The sequence below is a fragment of the Acanthochromis polyacanthus genome, chromosome 1 (genome assembly GCF_021347895.1).
Source record: "Acanthochromis polyacanthus isolate Apoly-LR-REF ecotype Palm Island chromosome 1, KAUST_Apoly_ChrSc, whole genome shotgun sequence".
In the NCBI taxonomy this organism is placed as follows: domain Eukaryota; kingdom Metazoa; phylum Chordata; class Actinopteri; family Pomacentridae; genus Acanthochromis; species Acanthochromis polyacanthus.
In genome coordinates this window covers 12,896,119-12,919,459 of record NC_067113.1, presented here as the reverse complement: position 1 = coordinate 12,919,459, position 23,341 = coordinate 12,896,119, and the positions used below count along the sequence as shown (strand labels likewise).

Genomic DNA, 23,341 nt, shown 5'->3' with positions numbered 1-23,341 from the left:
TTTGCATAATGCAGCCAAAATAATGTCCTATGCATTCAAAAATACCTGCTAAATGTCAGGTTTAATGGCATTTTTTTCGGTTTTAAAGATAACACCGACGACATCAGTATGATATCATCAGGGATACTTTTTCAGAAGTGTTGCTCCCAGTGACATCATGAATAAAAACTTGCCTTCACGAGTAAATTCAGTGGCACGCCCCTTTAAGAAAAAAAACATCACAACATTTAAAGTATTAGTGGAGACCACACGGAGCCTGAAAAACACCAGAGCTCAGCGTCATTACTAAAACTGAATGGCAACAGTTTTATTAAGTTAAGAAATCAACACATTTAAGAAATTTATCTATATACACTAGTTCTACTGTGTGGATTAAAAAAAACACAAAAAGAAGCTTGACACACCAAGCTAATACTCATATACACTTTGCGTTCACATACCCATAAATAATGGTTCAAATTAAAATTACAGGTTGATGTCATCGTTGTCACTGAGCCGATGATGTGCCATGACCTCCCAGGATTTATTTGTTCACGTCAAGAACACTGTCACTGAACTGTTCTTAAATATCATAAAGCTACGCTATAAATTACATAAAGCATACCTACCATGTGTTCCATGGGAAACAAAGAAAAGGCAATGGTTTAAGAAATCATTTCTCATGAACAATTGGTAAGCTTTAAAATAAACTTTCAAGCAGTTTCAGTAAGGTCATTTACAAGTGGTAAAAGAGGCAGGGTTTTACCTTTAAAGCAGTCAAACAGTGCTAGCTTTTGCTACTTTGTTCAAAATGTACAGAAAATAACGTCGGTGCAAAACACTTCAGTCACAGCTGCTAGTGGCACAAACCACGGTAAACAACTATGCTGAACTTCACAGGGATGAGCAGGTAAAACATCTGACAGACATATTGTACAGTAGTGACCTTTTGTAGTACAGCAATCCAGTGTGAGAGACCCGCAGAGAACGAATGCACAGCTTTGATTCCAGTGGGGTTAGTGTTTCGGTTCCTTAGTTTTCCTCTTTGTCTCGGCCCTTCTTCTCCTTCTCGTCCTGCAAGGCGGTTCCCAGTTTCTTGATGAGCACAGACAACACCTTGTCCAGCGGGTCCATCACGCCCCTCTGCAGCCACTTGGGAATTGTAGTCCTGGCATGGTGGAAGCCCAGTTTCTGCAAGATGTAGTCCACACCCACAGGGTCGATCTTTCGCCCGGTCCAGGAGATGAGCCTGAAGGTAGACAAAAAGTGAAGTCATTGCTAAACGTGTATCACACACGATCAAGTTCTTCATCCATGTTTGCCATATTTTCTTCGGTCATCTTCACCGTCTATAGTGTCGATCTCCTTCACAGGTGCAATTTTTTTTTCCCCCGTTATAGAGTTTCTGAGGAGTTTTTCCTTTAAAATCAAAGCTATAAGAACAGAGGGTTCATCATACTGTGCAGATTGTAAAGCTCTTTCATTCAAATTTATGATCCGTGACATAAAAATTTGGAGTTTTGGCTGCAACTTGACTTTTAGTTTAACTACAAGTTTTGTTGTTTTTGTGTGGTTACTGACACAAATTTTTGTTTAATTTGCTTGCTCTGACACTGGTATGGCACTATTTTACTCATTCAAATTTCCCCACTTCTATGTAGATTTTTTAGACTGTATTTGACATCTGAGTATGAATAACTGAATGTTTATTATGTAAATGAATGGTTTTAAAATCCAACTGTGAGCATGTAGGTTACATTCAGACTGTGTATGCTATTATGTTGTCAGATAATAGCCAGAAGATTGGAGCTTCAGGTCCTGCAGCTCATATGAATCAATCAGCACCAAACTCAGAACTGCATTGTATCCAAGCTGCAAAGTTAAAGCAGTAAACAATGAGGCAGAACAACAGTATCGACAGACGGCTACAGCTATCTGTACTCTTATTGTTTGTTATATTGAATAAATATGAATAAGTTATTGTCCTCCCCATTGTTTTTTAGTCTCTTTTACAAAAGGGAATAGAGAATTAGTTGGAAAAAGTCCAATAATCTATTTTCACTGCATCTGTGTAGCCCTATTTATTTACTGTGTCCATGGAAATGACAAGGAATGCATCAAAAAAGGTTTGTTAACACAGAAAAGGCTGCAGACAGTGATGAAGTTAACTTTTCTGACTCTGAACTGCATCACTGAACAACTCGCATGTTCAGGCAAGCTTCGAAATTGGTCATCTGTGATGTTGTGAATGTATACAATTACAAAATATTACCACATTTGCTGTCAAAGTAATTTGGTCTCATAAGTCTCCGGGAGCAGAGCTGCTTTCCAGGCTGTGACGTACAGATGTAGAAGCAGCGTTCAGTCGCTCGTCAACTTTCTTGCTCTGCCTTTGACAACATCCAGCTCACTTTGGTTTCCAAGCACCCACACAGCGATAAACATTTTGGCTGCACGGGCTGCCTGCTCCAAACACCACGACAAACACTCTGCTTGTGTGGTCAGCTTAGTTTTGGAAATTCTTCATTTGATATTTTAAGCGACACAGTAGGGTAAAACACTGTGGAAATAGAAATATCTTCCAAACTCTCCTTTCTTTTTCTTGTACTTATCAGGATATTTACTAAAATTAAATCCCATACTTTTCAATGTTGCACAGAAAAAAGAAAATTAATGGTGGCTATTTGAGAACAGGCACTGTGTTATGAATAAGACAGACAGCTAAAACCTGATGTCATTTTCGGTCCAATGCAGGCAGCGTATGTAATGAATAACTCATTTCATTATCTGTTTACTCTTTGGCCATATAGTAAATATGCAATTAATCTTCTGCTATTTTTTTTCCCACTTGATCAGTATTTTAGATTTTCCAGTTCAGTCAGACTTCTGTTTTCACCAGATGGAAACAAAACATGCTAAAGTAAACTTTCCAACTTCTCATAAAAAAAACTTAACTGTGCCAATTACATGAGAATTTTTTAAAACTTGAACTGAGAGAAGAGATTGAAAGCCACAAAGAATAAATTTGTTCTTTTTTTTGCAAATTATTTCAGCCCAAATGGTCTCATTACCAGCAGAGGAATGTAACTCAGGACAATTATTGAAACCTTACATGAAATAAGGTGAAAAAACCATTTCAACTGTGCTCAACTAGACAGCAGCCCAGGTTTACAAACCAGAAATAACTTTATCCAGTATCCGAGAATAAACAGAAAACCAACAGACATCCAGCTAAATAAAAAATGTCCATATATTCCTGCCCTCTCACCGTCCACTGCTTCTAGGAGAGCCATTCAGAATTAGCAGGTGCCTCACAGTCCACCTAGGATTACTCACTTTCTATAGCTGTTTCTGCTAACCCTAAAATATCTCAAGCAAAGCACAACAAATTTTCTGCTGTTGGCTGCAAGAGCGAACACAAGAGCCTTCAAACATTCCCAGCATCTAGAAACTGAAGACGCACTGGATTACTTTTACTCTTGATGGTAACGTATGCACAACAATAGAACAAGAAAAAAACAAAAAGAAAAGTGTTAGCATGTTTTGCAGCTAATGTGGCTAAAAACTACCATTAGCTTTGATCGTTTATCCACAGGCCAGAAACGGTATAAAACAGTAGCAAAAGGCATTCAGAGAAGGTGGAAACTTGCAATTAAAAACTAATAAATGAGGTGGGTTACTGTGTTTTCATGTTGCCTGTTATGCTTCAATGTAACCTAACCTCAGCCAATGTTTACATTTGACGTGTCGGCATCATCAATCACAGAAACAGAGATAATCTGCTGAAGAGGCCACAGACAGCAGCAGCTCAGTTGCTTTTAAAGCTAAATATACTAAAACAGCCCGTTTAGAGCAGGACCAAACCTAGGGGTTATAAAGTCATGGCAAAATGAACCAATTTTGCAGAATTTAAAACAAAAAAAAGAAAGACACACTCTGGGGATGTGTGAGACGCTAGTTTTCTAAGAAGGGGCACAATATGGGAGCTTTAATGCACGATGAAAACTGTTACAATATATAGATGAGACAGCAGTGACTGAAACCACTTGCCTGCATCGACATTTCACACCTTGTCTCAGTTTTTACAACTACTTTTACTTCTTCTAACACAGCTCAATACAAAGCTGTCGCTCATCCGCGCTTCAGTAGATTAACAGTTGAGCAGAAAAGAGGAGGATCTCTGCAATCTGACAAAACCCACAAAACTCAACAAACACAACAGAAAGAGGTCAAATTTAGTTGTACAAAAAGACTTATATTTTACTGTTAGTGCCAGAAATAGCGGAACTGGCTTTTAAGAATTTTAATGCAATACTATAGATGAAACAATAAAGGATACCAACTACTCTTATTGTTAAAAAAGTTTTAGTTTCACACGATGATGAATGACAGCTTTTCATATTTGCATGTTTGGCCTGTGCATCACTGTCTGCCGCTGTCACAAGGTCTCTACTGATGTTGCAAATGCTCTTTTCTACTTTTGCATTTTCTCCTCTGCCGGTTTCAAATGAGTATTACTCATGAATGAGCGTTGTGACTCAGTTTGACTGGTCATGCGTCTAACAAACCAAAAAACCAAAAACAAAACTGTGTAGCGGAACTGACCTGAGAGTGGGTTCCAAGTGCCAGGTGTTGCACATAAACTCTCTCCAGTCTACTGTAGTGTAGTTGATGCCATCGTCCTTGTCCTTGTCCTTGTCTGAGGAGCTTTCATCGTGCAGGGCCGTAGGGCTCTTTTGGCCCGGCCGAGCTGCGAACATCCGCGGGGCAAAAAGGGCTGAGGACACAAGGGGACAGGGAGAAAGGCAATCAGGTTGTTGCTTTGAAATGCTCCACTGCCCTCGAGTTTTCATTATAAGTGGCAAACACTGTTCAGCAACAATATCCAGAAGAAAATCACAATACACGTTCATTAAAATCCCCCGGAGTGCAGCCGGGACCTCGACAGTATAGATTTTTTTCACATTCAAATACCCATATGCCCTACTTCAATTAATCAGGCTTAATCAAACACTGATGAACATTTTCACGTCCGCCTCTGCTCTCTTATTACTCGGCTGCAGAATCAACAGAACAAAGTGATGGCGATATTTTAATTGTCGTGAAGAATGCAGGGTTGGCGGCATAAAGAGTGCTAATTTGTTCCTTTGTGACAATGTGAAACCCATTAAAATGCTGCCTGCATTGGGCTTCCTGACCTCCCCGCTGTGAGCGAAAATAACACTCAGCTGCCTGCGTTTCATGCTGCTCTGCAGAATGTGTCCAACAGCATACAAACAGCTTCACAGGTACAGAGGCAGACAGATGTGCTGCATCTTGTCATTCCTCCTCGACTAGTTTGATGAGTCATTTTCTTGATGTGCCCTTCATGACCAAATGTGTGATGAATTTGTGGGCAGTTAAGCTGATTAGGCATTGTTTATTTTCTGGCTGACTCAATGTATGGAATAATAAATGAATAAATGAGAGACGGTTTAAAAGACAAAACCTTTCTCCTTCTCCTTCAGGTAGGCTGACACCAAGTCGTGAAGGAACATGATCAGCTCGGCGTCCATGGTGACACAGATGTGGTCGGTGAACTCCGTCACCACGCTGCACTCCACTTTGGGTTTGCTGTTGGAGTCTGAAACCAGTGAATAAAACAAAAAAGAATTAATGATCTGGACCACTGTGACTATATTTTCAAGGTGTGATTAAAAAAAATCCTTAATGCATGACGGCTTTGTATATTTTGATCTAGTGTCAGCAGAGGAAAAAGAAGATCCATGTGTAAATTTGTGCTCTCAGGTTCTTAGTCCGTGCCCAGGGATTTACAACAACTTCTTTCCTTACAGAACCACAATTAGTCCAGGCCATTTCAAGTAAGGTTACAAATTGAAATTAGTTTCATTGTTTATTATTCTTTTGATTACTTTCTTGATTAAATGATTACTTGTCTGGTTTATAAAAAGTCTGAAAATTGTGAAATTTATTAGTTTTTTTTTACCGAATCTCAAGATATTGTCCTCAAATGTATAGTTTTGTCTACAACCAAAATATATTCAGTTTACTGTCACGAAGGAGTAATGACACCAGGAAAAAAAATCCCATTTAAGAAATTGGGATCGACAATTTAGACAAAACACATTTTTCAAACCAGTTAATCAGTCACCAGAATAGATTGTGATTAATTTAATAGTTCACAACTAACTGATCATTTAAAGCAGCTTTAATTTCAACAGTGTGAAAAACGATAAAAACAGTGTTACCAAATGAAAGCTGTACAATGTCCAATGGAAATCACAGCACAGCATTAAATGCAAAAGATCTGGGCAAGTGGGACTGGATTCAGTCATTGTTCTAAAGAAGAGAGAAGTCATTTGCAAATCCGTGAGCAAAATTTACAAATCAGTGGGGCAAATCTGAGAGCACAGATTTACACATTGCTCTTCATTTTTTCTCAGTTAAGACAAAGGGACTTCTATTGGATCGACCTTTTGCACTTCAATCATATTGCCAGACACTTAAAAAGAGGTTGCAATCATGCAGTCAACAACAACCCATTCTTTTTCCTAGTAAAAACCTGACACCCACTACAGTATATCCATTATGTTATTCCAGTAAGAGCTAACACAGACTCCAGCGCACTTTCTGTTCAAAATCCACACTGGCTTTTTTTGTATTTTCATACTTGTCAGCTCCACCCAACACCAACTCAAGAGTGTTTTCACTTGAGGCAGTTCATCAGATTTCATGCAGCTTCCACTATAGCCACAAAGAGTGTATACTACATTTTTCCACATATGCAATTGGACAGTACTCACCCACAGCTATGAACACACTCTGATGTGTAAAATCTGAGTTCTCCTTTAATGTCAAAGATCGTTGCTGTGTCCCAAATCCATGCTGCGTATGAAACTATGCAGGTCCTAAGTACGCTGTGTGCTCACACTGGAAGTGTGAACTTAAAAATACTTTATTTTTTTTAATGTGCTGATGATGGCCATTATAGGCAGACACAGGAGATGCTTAAAGCTGCAAAAAATATTAACTCACTGCAGCTGGTTGTTAAACAGCTTTGTGCAAAGAACAGAAATCCAAGTAGAGTTACTCAATCCTGCATGATTTGCTGTGTAAGACTAATATCAGTTTAAAAAAAAAAGTACAGTTTGTACTCTGAAACAGCCAAAACCACACACAAACATAGTAAGATAAGGTGTGAATTGACATTTCTATGAACCAATTACAATAAAAACACACTTTCTTTGAACATATAGATTATTACAAAGCAGAACTGTTGTGGCTTCATGATAAAAGGACGTAACTCAGACTTCACCAGATGGTTTTTTGTCTTATAGATCCTACCTGTTAGTAAAGGTTCATCTGGATCTTGTACATGAATGGATTTGAATTCCAGCTGCATTCTGGGAAGTGCAAATATGGTCTCGGTTTCATGGTTGTAGCTGGAGGAGCTGCGGAAACTGCTCAGCAAACTGGAGCTTTTAGCAGCCGTTCCGCTCTCTTGGTTGTTGGTTTCCACATTCCTGAGCAAATTCAGCTCTGAAACAAGAGATAAAACACGTCACAGTTCTATTGAGTTTAAGGTCATTTATAAACGTCTCTGCTTTCTGCTTCGTTAAATGATATCTGCAGCTATTTTACATTTGAAAAAACAGGCTGGAGCTGCAAGGCTGAGAGAAAGTAAACCCTGTGGAAAAAAAATCTAAAAAAAACCCACTGTATTCTTTTAGTATGAGCTATCTGAAGTTGAGAAAAGTTAAGTGATAAGTAATCATTCTTCAGTTGCCACCTGATTAGGTACACCAAGCTACGCTAATTCTGTTTAATAAATTAGCTCAGAAGCTAATTAAAGCCATGTGTTCAATATTAGTTGAAACATTTTAGAGAGGTGCTGCTACATCACACTGACATGTGTTTACAGTCCTGCCTTCACTGGATTTATATCAGTAACTCGACTAGCTGGGCCTGAGGTGCATGATTCACTGCACAGGATCAATATCAGTTCGAATACAGACCTAATAATAAGTGGATCAGGTTGTTGTAACTGAAACCCATTTGTAGAAAACAACACTCACATGCTCGTATGTAAATTACAGCAGTGCTTGGTCTTGATCATTGTTTCTCTTGTTCATAGTAGGTGTCAAGAGATTCCTTCCTAATGCTAAAGTAATAGAAGAGACGATCCACAGTCCCGGTTCAAGTAAAAATGAGTTCTGTTCAGCTGAATTTAATATTAGTTTGACAATACAAATGGGTATATTCCACGCTTACAATCTTGCGAGCATGAACTGAGATCCTCTTATTTACCCAAACAGCAAACGTGTTTCCACATACTGAAAAAGTGAATTTGAAGGAAACTTTTACATTTCGAAGCAGTCAAAAGTCCTACTGACATAGATCTCGGGGGACTTTCAGTGTCCCCAGAGAAGGTTTAGGTGTCCTGTAAAGATTTTTTAGCCAGAGGCAAAGGAGGATCACTAGAAGCAAAATGAGAAGATTCCACATAATTTTCATTTAACCAGCTTTGTGGATTAGAATTTAATGAACTCAAGCACAATAGACATTTTGTTAACTATATTGCCAAAAAAAAAGCATAGATTTCTGTCAAACAGGTTAACACAGACTACTTGCCTCTACTGTATACCGACTGATTCTGCTTACTGTTGTGTGTAATCGCCCCCCCAAAAATCCATTCTAAACCAAGAAAAACTATTTATCTGCTTGATTTACAGGTCAAAAAACTTACACTGATGATTAATGCAGCTTAGTTCAAGGTCCTCAGTTTGGCCTCAACATCATCTTAGTTCCTGTCTCCTTAAAACCCCGTCATAGACAATAATAATAATCCACTGAAACGCTACATAAAGACTATAGAATGGTTGGCTGTTTGTGGGCATGAGCAAGCAATATATCAGTTTGATGGTGAAGGAAAAGATAATACTACAAGGTGTCCACAACAGACTGAAACTACTTGAACATATTTTCTGCTTAAGTATCAGAGCTTTGAGCACATACAACATGGGCATATAGAAATGGTTACCTTCATTCCTCATGGCAGTGACGTAGTTGAACCATTCTTTGACAGTAGCAACTCCATGTGGAGGGTTTTCATGTCGCCTGCGAGTGATTTTTGTGATGGTGGCCATTGGGCTTTCAAGGGCACCGCATGGTTTTGTCACCATAGTGTTATGACCTAGATGGAAATCCAGTGTCTGCACAATGTAGGTAGAGTCATCCTTGGAGCCTGGATGCAACAGATACAAATGTCAGCTGAGTAATGATTTTTTCAGCTCAATGTCTAGTCTAAATAATTCCCTTTTTTCCAGTGGAGAGCCTGAAGTGAACATTTTGTCTCACCATCCTCCCAGATCTTCTGTGCCTCTGTCCAGAAGGCAATGTTGGGCTCTTCCAGGTGGAACAAAGCCCATGACTTGGAGCGGAAGTTGGGTCCGTGGAAGCAGGCCAGTGTCATGTGATTGCCATGGAGGCTCATTGAACCGCCCAGCTGTACGGTGTCCTCAGGCAGAGGCACGTGGAAGAGGGAGATGTGGCAGCCGGCGATTACCTTCAGCACCCCAGGCCAATGGCGGTGATGGGCCGCATCCACGTCTGTGTGACAAAGATGGTTAGTAGACATAAAATAAGGAGAGGTGTGGATGCAGGCCAAGAGAATCACTCTCACTGAAACATGAGGCATGCTGAGGGTGATAAAAGGATCAGATTTTATGCATCATGCATGTTTTATACTTCAATAGCCTCATTTTTTTAAATTTATGCTGCTTGTGCTTTTTGTTTCTGATTATCTCATGAGGATGTCTGATTACATTCAGCTGCTGAACAACCTTGTCAACAGTTTGAATAAGTGGTATACAATTAGGCATATTACAATTACAAATAATCTCACTTCCTATAATCAACACGACTTGCTGTGCATATCTTATTATTCTACAGTCATGCCACCCAGCATTATGGAAAAAAGGTATACTTACAAAGCTCTGCACCTCCTTTCTCAGTGTTCATGACGGGGGTCTTGGGTGGCAGGTAGGAGCCCGGGCCCCAGGTGGACAGGGCCCGCTTGCTGGTGTCGAACTGCTGAGTGAAAAACTCCTGCAGCTTCATGCCAATCTTGATGAGGTCTGGTGTGGTGGAGCGCGAAATAATCACCTGGAAAATGTCCCACTGCAAATCTCCGTGGACGAAGATCTCACTGGAAGGAGGGAAGACGGGGAGAGAGACGATGGAAACAGGGAAACAGATGACTGAAAAAGCAGTCGCAGGAAACACGTGAAAAAGAGCAGGCTACAAATGGCTTTTAAATTCAAGAAAATGGCACATCCACCACACCTAATGTGGTGTAATTTCACCACTTTAGTGATTCTATCAAACATAAACATATGCCTTCCAGTCATTTTGTTCTGTTAGCTTGCCAAGCATTTCCAAAAGTGGACAATAAATGTCAAACTGAATACCAGCATTCCGAAAAGAAATCCCTTGCTTCTTAAAGTGCTCTTGACGCAAACATTGAGAGCTAAATAAGAAACTACAGAGAAATTAAGGAACAGTGAAAGCATTATATTAAACTCTAAATCCCAAAATCTGCTGTCAGGTGTGAAAGGCATGTGATCTTGTTGACTGCTGTTCGCATGTTTAAGTGTGTTAAAATCATGATTAATTACAATTTGCAGACATCATACCATACCTTTTCTCTGATATGCTGGTGTCAACAGTACACAGGTTGACCTTCCATTCATCCTGCAGCTGTAGGTCAGCGTTACTGAACACTCCCATCAGGATGCTGGAGCCCATGTAGTCGACTCTGGCCTCCGTGGAGCCCATAGTGATTTGGATCTTGTGGCTAGGCTGCTGGTTTGGGTGTTCAGAGATGTGGGCTACAGAAGACACAATCAATGTTTAGCCCTGCAGCACTGACTGTCCACTTCTACAGGAACACACGCACAGAAACTGAAAATAAGGCACATATACTTTAAACTGAACTAACAATATGACTTTGTCAAACTCTGACAAAGTGTGACACTGAAATAAATGTTAAGGTAGTCAACGTAAACAAGCAAATCATTCAAATGAGTAAATTGCTGTATTTGTATGATTGTTTCTACCTTTTGTCGGTAAAAATGTTTAAACGCACTGAAGATCGTGGGTTGCGTAATGAAATCAGTATGTGGTGCAGTCATCAAGTTGTGAGGCAGTTTTCAGCATGCATGCATAAGACATGCCACACAAGCAGCATGTACCAGCAGTGATTGCCATGAATCAGGGGACTCCATAACACCATCCTATCAACATCAGGACCTGTATTACACTCATTTTTCTGACCACTGGTTGGTGTGCATTTGAACCACCATCATATTCTGTCAGTCAGCAGCAGGGATGATTTGACCCTCATATGGAGGATCATCACTGGTGATGGAAGGTGGTTCTGCAGCTGCCACCAAGAGAAGATCAACGGCTTTCACAGTAAAAGACCACCCGGTTTCCAAGACTGGACAAGGCATGTCAGGGATATGCTAATTATTTCCTTAAATATTTGCATGGCTGCACACCGTAGAATGAATCCCCTAGGGACAGACTGTCAACACAGAATTGTACTAGAAAGTCTTGAGGTGTCTGAGGCAGAATATTCAGCACAAATTACCTTAAATGTGGCAAGATGGTAAGTGGGTGCTTCAATGCACCGTGCGCCCAGTCACAGCTCATTGATTCTGCACATATTGTTTGGGTACACAAACACAATTTTCACTCTCCATCTGCCCTATGGACTAGGTTTGGCTCTCTATCGCTTCTTCCCTTTCCCCAAGATGTAATTCAAGTTCAAGGATCATCATGTTGACATAGATTAAAAGACCCTGTGCTCGCCACAGATGGTGCTTGAGCTATTTACAAAACACAACGTCCAGTTAGAAGCACTGGGAGCAATATGTTGCTGCACAAGGACACTACCAAGATAGATTTAAATTAGGTGTAGTTTTTGATTTTTATATGCACAGTCTCTGGATTTCTTTTCATCACCTCTTGAATTAAAAAAGTGAGTTGATTTATTTTCATGCTGTTTTGCACTCATACAAAAGCAGTCAATTTAAAAATTTAAATGTTAAGCAGAGGACATACATTAACATGATTACTCTGTACTTGTAAATGATCTTCTCTTTACAGATGCATGTATGATGCATATTAGCATATTTAAACACCAGATGTAACATATAAAACAAATCTCCCGTCTAAGAGTATAAAGTATAGTAAATTATGTAGGAGTTTTATGTCTATGTTCATGTTATCGCTGCACTGTTCCAAGAGTTATGTGAGAACTACAGCTCCACATCCACAGCTTACTTTCTACTAGAACAAGAGTTGCTAATGAGTTGCTGAAAAACACCAGATGTTGGAAAAGTCTATTCTTTGTTTACTTACAGACCATCTCCAGGGTGTTCACGTCTATATTGCCACCCACCACTCCACCCTTGGAGTCGAGCTTGGAGCGGCCAAGGCCGACAGACATGCTGATCTCTCGGTCCCGGTTGCTGCCGACAGACAGTCGGCCCTGACTCTTCAGCCCGCTGGTCGTCCAGCTGCAGGGGCAAACAACTGTGAGTGCTACTGAATAATGTAGAGCGGCTTTCAATGAAACATAAATGACTCATCGCAAGAAGTTTCCCGGGAATAAACACTGGAAACTGAAACAAAAAGAGCAGCCAACCTCGAGTATTAATTTTTTTTACTTGTTTATATGTCAGATTTATTAGCTCAGACATTATTATCTACTTCAGCTGGTTTGTCATTATTATGTGTCAGTTCAACTTCTCATTAACAAACATTGTTTACATTTAAATGCAATCTATTTGTACATCTGATTCTTGCTTTTTCCCCAGGCTACATACACCTATGCATAAATGTTTTCAAAATGGCGGAATATCCTGAAGTCATAAATTATTTAATTGCAGCTCAGAGGTCGACTGCACTCGGACTTGTGAGAACGAGACAGGAGACGTGTTGTTCAGAGAGTCCACACATTTCCAGAGTGGAGGATGTTTACTACCTTTATGATGATGCAGAGCTCATAAAAAAGTTACTTATGAGGGTGCTGTGTTTGTCACTGAATCAGCAGGATTTTCTGCAGTTCTGCCTCAACTGTCGAGATAAAAACTGGAACGACTGCATATTGTGGTGACCAGTAAAGTACGACACTATACTAGAGATGAACTGAGCTCATAAGAGTGGGTGATAAAAAGCCACAAGAGCTGGAATATCAGCTGTTGAATGGATGTGTAGCTGAAGAGACACCCCAGAGAGATACACTATATTGCCAAAAGTATTCACTCACTCACCCAAATCAGAATCAGGTGTTCCAATCACTTCCATGGCCACAGGTGCATAAAATCAAGTACCTAGGCATGCAGACTGCTTTTACAAACATTTGTGAAAGAATGGGTCACTCCCAGGAGCTCAGTGAATTTCAGCGTGGAACTGTGATAGGATGTCACCTGTGCAACAAATCCAGTCGTGACATTTCCTCGCTCCTACACATTCCACAGTCAACTATCAGCTGTATTAGAAGAAAGTGGAAGTATGTGAGAACGACAGCAACTCAGCCACCAAGTGGTCGGCCACGTAAACTGACGGAGCGGGGTCAGTGGATTTTGAGGCCTTCAGATTATCTCAACAACAGTGCGCAGAGAGATTCATGGAACATGTTTCCATGGCCGAGCTGCATCCAAGCCATACATCACCAAGTGCAATGCAAAGTGTCGGATGCAGTGGTGTAAAGCACACCACCAGTGGACTCGAGAGCAGTGGAGACGCGTTCTCTGGAGTGACCAATCACGCTTCTCCATCTGGCAATCTGATGGACCAGTCTGGGTTTGGCGGTTGCCAAGAGAACCATACTTGTCGGACTGCATTGTGCCAAGTGTAAAGATTGGTGGAGGGGGGATTATGGTGTGGGCTTGTTTTTCAGGAGCTGGGCTTGGCCCCTTAGTTCCAGTGAAAGGAACTCTGAATGCTTCAGCATACCAAGACATTTTGGACAATTCCATGCTCCCAATTTTGTGGGAACAGTTTGGAGCTGGCCCCTTCCTCTTCAAACATGACTGTGCACCAGTGCACAAAGCAAGGTCCATAAAGACATGGATGACAGAGTCTGGTGTGGATGAACTTGGCTGGCCTGCACAGAGTCCTGACCTCAACCTGATAGAACACCTTTGGGATGAATTAGAGCAGAGACTGAGAACCAGGCCTTCTGGTCCAACATCAGTGTGTGACCTCACAAATGCGCTTCTGGAAGAATGGTCAAAAATTCCCATAAACACACTCCTAAACTATGTGGACAGCCTTCCCAGAAGAGTTGAAGCTGTTCTAGCTGCAAAGGGTGGACCGACGTCATACTGAACCGTATGGATTAGGAATGGGATGTCACTTACGTTCATATGCGAGTCAAGGCAGGTGAGTGAATACTTTTGGCAATATAGTGTATATGTACACCAATGTAGCAGCCAATTACTTTGATAAATGTAAAAACAAAAAACAACAAGAAACAGTGCTGACAATGTTTATCTCAACCAGAATGTTCATCTCTGGGGTTAAATTTATATTTTTCACTTTACTTTCTTGACTGCAATTCACATCAGAGTTGTGTTTTCCAGCTAGTATTGTATCTTTTGGTTGGGCTATCTCTCACATAAGCTATTGTAGATTTTCACGTGACAAGAGACCTTCCTCAACTCATTGAACAGAATTTTTACTTACACAAGTTTAAAGCCAATTTTAAGCAGCACTCAGTGGATTTATCTATACAAGCTCAGAGGGTGGAAGCTGGAAATAAAACTGATGTCTGTTTATCTTTAAATATTTGATAACTATTGTATCATCTATTATGTTGCTGCAAATAAGATGCTGAATACTAGAATTCATGAGCTAAAATAAAATAAAATAGGTACTTGTGGTAACAAACAGGCAGAAGACTCATTTAATCTTGATTTTTTCTGAGGGGAAGCCCACATTGTGAACACGCTTGTTTAACTAGGTCATGTGGTTTTCTAGAAAAATAATAAATAAATCAGACACTCTTAGATAAAATATCTTTCATCCATTTAATTAGTGTTTTGTTGTTTTGCTTTAATGATGACATAATCCCCCTGCTTATTCATTTCTTAATGTTTTTTGTTCTCTTCCCCTAAGTTGTTTGGATGTGTTTTCATTGTACTGTGATTTCTTCTCAGCAAACAGCAACCAAGGCATTTAAATATACATAAATATAGAGTCATTTATTTGAAGCAATTTGTGTGTTTAACCCGCTGAGCCTTAACCCGCCAGAAGGCTGGAAAGACATGCCATCTTTAAAAAAAATCTCCAAATTTGCACTACTCCTCAGAACCATAAGCTGTAAAAATACTAATAATTACCCGATTTTTCCAGAATTCGATCCTGATTGATCCCATGTGCTTGCCCTATTGTCTATGTGACCCTCTGTGTTTCAGTCTGCACAGTTAAAAGGACAGTGTGATTACTTACGTGTTGTTTCCCATGACGTTGCTCATGTTCATTTGGACGGTGAGCTGTTTCAAGTTGATGGCGAACACCACCAGAGTCTCCCACGGAGACCCCTGCTGACCCGCTGCCTTCCCGTTTTTCCCAAAGGAGGGAGTGGATGTTTTAGTCACCGAATCTGGACAAAAGTAACTAAAGATTAGGTAAAAACCGTTCCATTCATTTCTAAAAACTGTAAAACTATAAAACCTGTACCTCTCCTTGGAGCGGAGGAATCAGAGACGCTCCTGGTGCGACCCTGTGCAGGGGACTTGAGGTGGCCCAGGCTGCTTGGAGACATGTTGCTTCCAGTGGAATGCTCCGAAAAGACGTTGGGAGACTGAGGCATGTGCTGTGTGCCGGTGCTGCCGTCCCAGGTCCTCCAGTAGGCTTTTCGGCTAGACTCGGGGGAAAGATGCTGGGTGACGTTTTCAGCTGAGTCAGGAGTGGCGGGGCCAGAGGCTGGAGCAAAACAAAGGTTTGGAGATCTAAGTAAAGGACAGCCTTGTAAATTTCAATGTAGTATCGTGGGTTAAAGGAAGCTCAGTGAGACAAAGTATTAAAAATGAGCACAAGCTAAATCCACAAAGGTCAGTAGTAGCAGATGGATATTTAATAATTTGTTAAACAGTTCATCCTTTCATGTTCTTTTTAGTTTCATTAACTTCAAATATTATATTAAGATTCATATAAAAGCCAAAAATGTCAAGTGTTTGAAAAAGCACATCAGTAATGACTATTTTAAGAAAAGAGGAGCACTGACAGAAGCCTAGAAAAGCTTATTTTGACTACGTCAGATGTCACATAAAAGCTGAAATGTAACAGCAAATAAAGAGTTGGCCACACAGCTGCTGTTTTGTTATTTTTGGACAAATTCAGCTGAGGTTAGTACATACACACAGTATGATGGTGTAAACAACACACAAAGCCATCCCTGCTACTGAGTGCACTTTCTGAGCAGTCACCTGGGAGGTTGATAGTCTGGTCTCCCAGGAAGAGGCGTCTGGCAATACTCCGACGGTACCAGGCCTTTGGGAAAGCCAGGATCTCGGTCAGTCGTCTCATGTCGTACTTGAAGGAAGCCGAGCCAATGTCGCACACAGCTGAGAAGAGAACATCAGATTTGTTCATATTTATGCAAAGCACTCCTTTGAAAAGGTTCTACACTGCAAATCCCTCCTAAAACAAATTTACTTTTGAAAATATGCACTTGTGCATCCTGAAATGCAAAGTTTGGAAGGGGACATTTTCTCAGTTCACTTTCCCCTCTGTCTCATTTATGTGCTTGTAAAGTGTCCCATTCATCAGCTCATGCACTCCTTTTGAGATTTCAAACGCTGCTTTTAACTTGGAGTAGCATCCAGTGGTGCTGCTTAACAGATTCTGAAAGCATTGCTAAATACTGTATTCCCTAAAGATCCTACTTTTAAAAGTATTCACTTTTTCACTTCTGCTGTACAATGTACCACTTCAAATATCCTGGCTGTAAATCCAATTACTATACAAAGTAATATAAGAATGCTGTTTGATTCACAGATTAACGAGCCCCTATGATGTACATTTACAGGTATGCAATTGCATTTTTGGGATTAAGTAGAATATTTTTACAGGCTGTAATATTCAAAAACACATTGTTTTTCTTTACTGTGTATTGCTGCAGTACCTCCTGTAAGCCTCTCTCTACTCTATACATTCTGTATAACCTCACATCTCTAGCAGTTCCAGTGACAACATAATGGCAGTGAGGCAGCCTCTTCTACTTTGCTTGAGGGTATGTCAAATTAGTTGCTCGGCAGGTGTTCTGCAAATATGTCACATGTCATGCTGCAACAGCTATTTCGACAGTTGAATGATCTATTGACTATTAAAATGAAGAATCGACTATTCTGATTCTAAATCGCACACTTACTGAATGGCTCTTACCCATCAGCTTTTAAACTTAGCTTGAGGTTGTTTAAAGCATGTGCTAAGTAACAATAAAGACAATAAAGATGCTGGATGTGTACTGTGTAATCCTTGTATGTGAGTTTATGAGAATTGCTGCTTCAGCATGCAATTTCCCATATGTAACTTTATTATGTGAAAAACTTGTACTGCCCTCAGCACACTCATATGCACACTGATTGTCAGGCACACAGGACTGGTAAAGGGACAGAGAAGGTTGGTGAAAAGTCTTTGTATTTTTTTTGCTAATGGACTGACCAGTAACAGACTGACGGCAGAGTTGCTGGTGAACTTTCCATAGATGACATCTGTTTTCATCAAATCCCCTCATTGTAACTGTAGTTTAGAACACTCACTCTATGCTTAAACCTGATGGAGGGCCAACTTGGTTTCAGTAGGCCATAAGACTGCAATACATTGACAAAAGACATGGGTACATTTTTGTTTTTTTTACAGTTTTCCTCCAATTCTCCTGTGTTGGGTCATTAATGAACTTTCTGTGTATGTCCCCAGATTGTGAGAAGGTGCTCCTTGTTTTTATATAAGCATACATTAGGTAGTGACACACACACACAAGCATAATGCCTTTATGTCAGAGCAATCTGAATTGGTGTTAAAATTACACATAATAATGTCACTAACTATTCAACTACTTTGGTAATTGATTTTTGTCAACAATTTGGATTATTCATTGCACCCCAAGATAAATGGTGATGCAGATATGTCTTGTGTGGGAAAACCTCCTTTGGACATGCACTTCTTTTTTTTTTTTTTTTTTTGTACGTTTGCAGACTTTTTAAATGGCCAGAAAAGCACACACAAAGAAAAGGTGAAACCCAAAAAGCTCACGATGGACTCTTCAAGGGAATATTTAACACTATGCAGTAGTTTCACACATCAAGCTGTTACTATAATAAAATTAATAATAATATTCTTTTTATGGACAACACACAAAAACATGGAAAAAGAAAAAAAATACATAAAGATATGGGCATTTCACGAGTTTAAGAAGCAACAGCAGCTTCTCTGAACTGCAGTCTTGAAGTTTCTAAGGCACTGAAGCTGTTTACAAAATGTCGTCATCCAATAACACTGTTGATGTTCTAACCTACAACAGAATTCTCATTTGAGTTGCAATACACACTTTGACACAGATTTATGACTTTCATTAATATTTCTTTTGCATATCCATAAAATTGATTAAACCCCCAGCTTAATTTCCCAGCTGGTTCCTCCAGATGTTGACTGACATCAGTATAATGAATGGTATTGCTAATGGAGAAATAGTTTTTTCTGGTGATGACAGTGTACCTGAGATATTGATCAGGGTGGTGTCCATTTTTCCACCTTTACCAGGAATAAAGCTTTCAATGAAGGTGGGGCCTCCGGTGCGTCTCATTCTAGATAAGCTGACCTTTACAAACTCCAGGTTGATGCTTAGAGAGTCTTTTCTTCCTGTCACTGAAGACGGCTCCTCATCTACTGTACCTGCAGGAAAAAGTACAGCTGTGAAGTACTGTGATCATTAAACTTTAATTTGATTTATGATGGCCATTATCATAATACTGTCTGACAACTGGCAGAAAGCACAAAGTTATCAATATTTTACAGAAATCCAATTCACAGTAAAAGAAAAAATATAATAATAAAAAAAAAAACGTGAAAAACTGCAAATGTGTATCATTAGCACATAAGAATATTACCAGAAGATTTCCATACCTAGCTGCCCTGGGCCCGGAGGCAGGCCTGTAACCGCTGATTTCTGCTTTCCGGCGCCGTAGGGGTGAAAGACGTAGAGGGAGAAATCAGACATGCAGGCGGTGAAGCTAAGGCCTGAGGAGTTACTGGGGGACCCGTGAGGTCGGATTGGCTGCTGCTGTGGCGGCTCCTGCCCAGAGGGCTCCCCAGCAATGGAGATGCTGGAAGGAGGCAGAGGAGGGCACAAAAACAAAGTAGGAGGGAAGGAAAGCAGTCACATAAATGCGTTAACGATATATATAGCTGTTACAAAAACAGCAGAGTGTATTTGACACAAGAACACAATCTCAGAATTAGATTTAGCTAATTCGAGCAAGAGATCCAAATTGTGCATTTATCACAAATGTGACAAGACCGAGTAAAAAAATAGGACCCGAGATGCACTATACGGTAGCAAACAACAAAAGCACGACAGGACTTGCATCATCTGGCAAAAAGACTGACTGGAGAACAAAGTAATGAATGCAAGAGAACAAGCTGTGAGCAACACTGAATTGTACAGGGCCCAGACATGCCATGCAGTGACAGCTAATAGATATTCTGACAGTGTGTTAGACTTTAAAAGATTTCAACTGCAAATGTTCTATTCACATATCTCTGCATACATTAGAGCGCCATTATTCCAGCAAAACAAAGTGCTACGTCATGCTCTGCAAACCTTTGCTGGGAGCTGGTTTGGGGATATGCTGCCCAGGTGGAGTGGAGGAGGGAGGGTGGGATCCGTCTATGGGGTGAGCTCCTGTCGGGGTCTCCAGCTCTCCACGGTTAGAGGAGAAGACCAGGTCTAAAGAGGGCAGCTTGAGCATACACTCCACCCTGGACACGGGCAGGCAGCTGAAGCGGATCTGTGAAGGCTGAAAACAAACGTGACACACAATATTACAGGCAGAAATTCTCACATAAGAGTAAAGTATGTAACTGTGCTGTAGTATGTTTGAAAAGCAAGTTCCCTCCACCTTCAACTTGCCGTGGCCTCAGACTAGGGCTGGGCGATATGGCCAAAAAATAAAATCTTGAATTTTTTTTTAGTCATCTTGGACGATTACGATTTTAATCGATTTTTGTTGTTGCTTTGCGGTCTGTTTGCTATGGCTAGTGCTAGCCATGCCGCACTCCCATAGCTGTGGGCACTTTTCCCATTCTTTAGGATGCCTCTGCCGGAGGTGCTGAATAAGCTTAGTTGCGCTGCTACTCTTCGTTTTCACAGTACTTTTGCAAACTTTGCACATGACTGTAGTTTGCTCTGTGTCAGTCTGGTCAAAGCCGAACCACTTCCATATAATTGATGTAACATGAGGCCCAACTCTCCGTCTGCTGTTGTCCGCCATGACGGGGTTTTGGTGGAAGGAGATGAGAGGCGGAAGCAAACGCCAGTGCACAAGTCGTGGAAGAAGAATCTGTACTGTTATATATTTAAGCTCGCCTCGATTTTACGATTTGGCAAATTTTCAAATCATCAGGTTTTAAAAAGGTGAATTAATCGAATTAATTTGATTAAATCGCCCAGCCCCACCTCAGACATAACTACAGATATCTGCAACATCCTTGTACTAAGTCAAAACTGTAATTCAGGATAGCAGTAATTACATTACAACTATGGAATTACAACTAGTCATAACTGAGCTGCTGTTATCTGCAATATGAATGGTGGATATCTGCAGCTAAATTGTAGTTATCTGTAATGAGAAATGTCTCTTGAATGGTCAAATTGATGCCATATGTCCAAGGAAGAGAAACGATGTGGAAAGAAAATTGTAACACGAAGAATGACTCTGTGCAGATCTGAAATGTTAATTTTGTTTAAGAAGAACAGATTTACAGATATCTGCAATAAATATCCAATTCAGCTTTTAAAAGTTGAAATGGTTTGCCATAGATTTCTATATTGTATGCAAGTATTTCAGAGATTGAAGAAGATGTATGGAACTGCTTAAAGAAAAACATCATGTTGGACAGGGTAGATCATTTCATGCAGACAGTTTCTTAAAAATCCCAGAACATTAATAGTGTTTTGAGATGTATAAAGTTTAAAAAAAGCAAAGGTTCCAATAAATTGTATGATATTTTATCATTTCTATCACTTTTTTGAAGGAAGAGAGATGAGAACAACTGATATTTCACTAAAACACTATTAATAGCAAGCAAAATGGCTACTGCAATGACTTGTTAAAAGGCAGCCTGTACTGCTAAAATTGACATTATACAAAAGTCTAAGTAGTGATACTGCACAAATAAACCCTTCAACTGGTGCCTGAATCATGAACACATACAATGTTCAGTACAATGCTCTGTGGGAGCTCAAGTATAAGAATAGCAGCATTCAGATTGTTAGTACCTGGACTCTGACGTAGACAACCACATCCACGGGGAAGGAGGAGTAGGCTGACGTGGAGGAGGAAACTAGGGAGGTGGTTGATTCTTCCAGTGGTTCCACCGTATCAAACTGACCCATGTCCTCCTCTTGGGAAGCCACAGCTGATGGCAGATACACAAAAACAGCACAAAAATAAGTTAACTATGAATACCAGGCACACAGCTAGGTGTTGTTGTATGTCTCCTAAGAACAGGGTTCATAAAGATCCACTCAGGTGTTGGAAACAAACAAACCTGCATAGTTCCTCTCCACAGGAGTGATTGGAATGGTCTCCAGTGCTTTTTCCAGAAAGTCTAGCAGACAGGGGCTGATGACCATTTCTTCTGGCAGAGTCTGCAGGGCCACCCAGGCATACAGCTTGGCCGTCTTTACCCCGCCACTGCTCTTACCTTTGGCTACAAAGACACATAAAAGTTAAAGTCATTTCTAGCCTCTTTTATACATCTACATTACTTTTGAAAGTTAATTTCTTGAACTTAAAACAAACTGGAATCAAACTGAGGGTAATTCTTTAAAAAATGACTTTTCCTCTGTGCTGTGCATCAATATGCATGAACTCGTTTGATCAAAGGTGCCCTTTAGTTTCATGCCTTAAAACAAAGGATGAATGCATGCATTTGATTCGGTGTGGTCCACACGTAGAAACAAATCATCAGATGGAAGATGCGTGCCGCTCTAGTGTTGGTGATTACGGATGGAGGTAGGGCATGCAATTAAAAATGAGGGAAACCTCAGTACCTGATGGAATAGGTGGGGGCGGGGGAGGTAGGAGCGAGTTAGTCTTGCTTTGGACAGCATTGGGAGGGTTGGGAGGGCCGTTATCTTTCATACCATACAGCTTCGACTCTTTGGAGAGAGTGCGGGGGAGAGATGATCCACGCGAGGCATTGGGTGACTCCGTCTTAAGGGTCTTGGAGTTGTAGTGCAACTGTATGAAAGGTAAAGAAATAATTAAGCACAATCAAAGCACCAAAATAGCATTAGCATATCTAAACACAGATTGGAAACTTGCTGCGGAGGAAGCTGACCTTAACGTCTACTCCTGGAATGTAGAATACTGTGGTTTCCATGTCATTGGATTTGGTCTGCAGAGAGGAAGGACATTTCTTGCCAGCTAGGAGATGGGTGGTGGAAGTGTAGGTGGGCTGCAGCTTCTTCTTCTTTGGGGGAGACTCTTGGTCCAGACTCTTGAGACTGCGTTCACAGCTCCTATCATAAAACCCACAGGGAGACAAGTCTTGTCATATGAAGAAGATGTGCTTATGCCGCATTCTGTTTAGTTATCTGAATATAGAAAGTTTTCTTTCTTCTGTCCCCTGAGAACAAACTGTCACAGCTGTTCAGGCACAGCATACCATTTTATCTGCTTTTGTAGAGTTTGATTTGACTGTTACTTCAAAAATGACTCAGAGCAAAGAACTGCAGGAAACATGAGTCACGTTTAAGATAAAAGTCAATAGTTTTCAGATTGAGAAAGTGAGCTTTTCTCCACACCTTCTGAAAGAAATGTCCTCATGTTCAGGTTGCTGTGTTGTGGGGTGAAGGACACACTTCCCGCTGTCTATCTCCACTCGGACATCAAGCTCGAAGTCGATGTTTCTTTCAGTTGTTGGGCCACTGAAGCTGCGGTTTGCAGGTGTGCTCGGCCAGCGCTCGCTGAACAGCTGACTCACAGCAGAAAATCCTGAGGACTTCCTGTGAGATGCTTGGCTGAAAAGCAGGAAGAAAGGGACTGTTGAGTTAATGTTG

The 23,341-nt window shown here is 40.6% G+C and overlaps 1 protein-coding gene across 1 annotated transcript in view; it reads right to left on the bottom strand.

The window, feature by feature from the left end:
• Positions 1-286: 286 nt before the first annotated feature.
• kiaa1109 (KIAA1109 ortholog) overlaps positions 287-23,341 on the bottom strand; it is a 103,104-nt gene continuing 80,049 nt past the window's right edge. The window contains 21 exon segments of the mRNA XM_051941604.1: positions 287-1,228; positions 4,585-4,756; positions 5,468-5,602; positions 7,324-7,518; positions 9,020-9,223; positions 9,337-9,588; positions 9,969-10,186; positions 10,679-10,868; positions 12,406-12,563; positions 15,502-15,655; positions 15,733-15,978; positions 16,482-16,619; positions 18,772-18,948; positions 19,180-19,314; positions 19,317-19,379; positions 19,877-20,072; positions 21,554-21,693; positions 21,826-21,987; positions 22,331-22,520; positions 22,621-22,801; positions 23,087-23,302. Of these exon segments, the coding sequence (XP_051797564.1) occupies positions 1,012-1,228; positions 4,585-4,756; positions 5,468-5,602; positions 7,324-7,518; positions 9,020-9,223; positions 9,337-9,588; positions 9,969-10,186; positions 10,679-10,868; positions 12,406-12,563; positions 15,502-15,655; positions 15,733-15,978; positions 16,482-16,619; positions 18,772-18,948; positions 19,180-19,314; positions 19,317-19,379; positions 19,877-20,072; positions 21,554-21,693; positions 21,826-21,987; positions 22,331-22,520; positions 22,621-22,801; positions 23,087-23,302 (3,739 nt within the window). The 3' untranslated portion in view covers positions 287-1,011.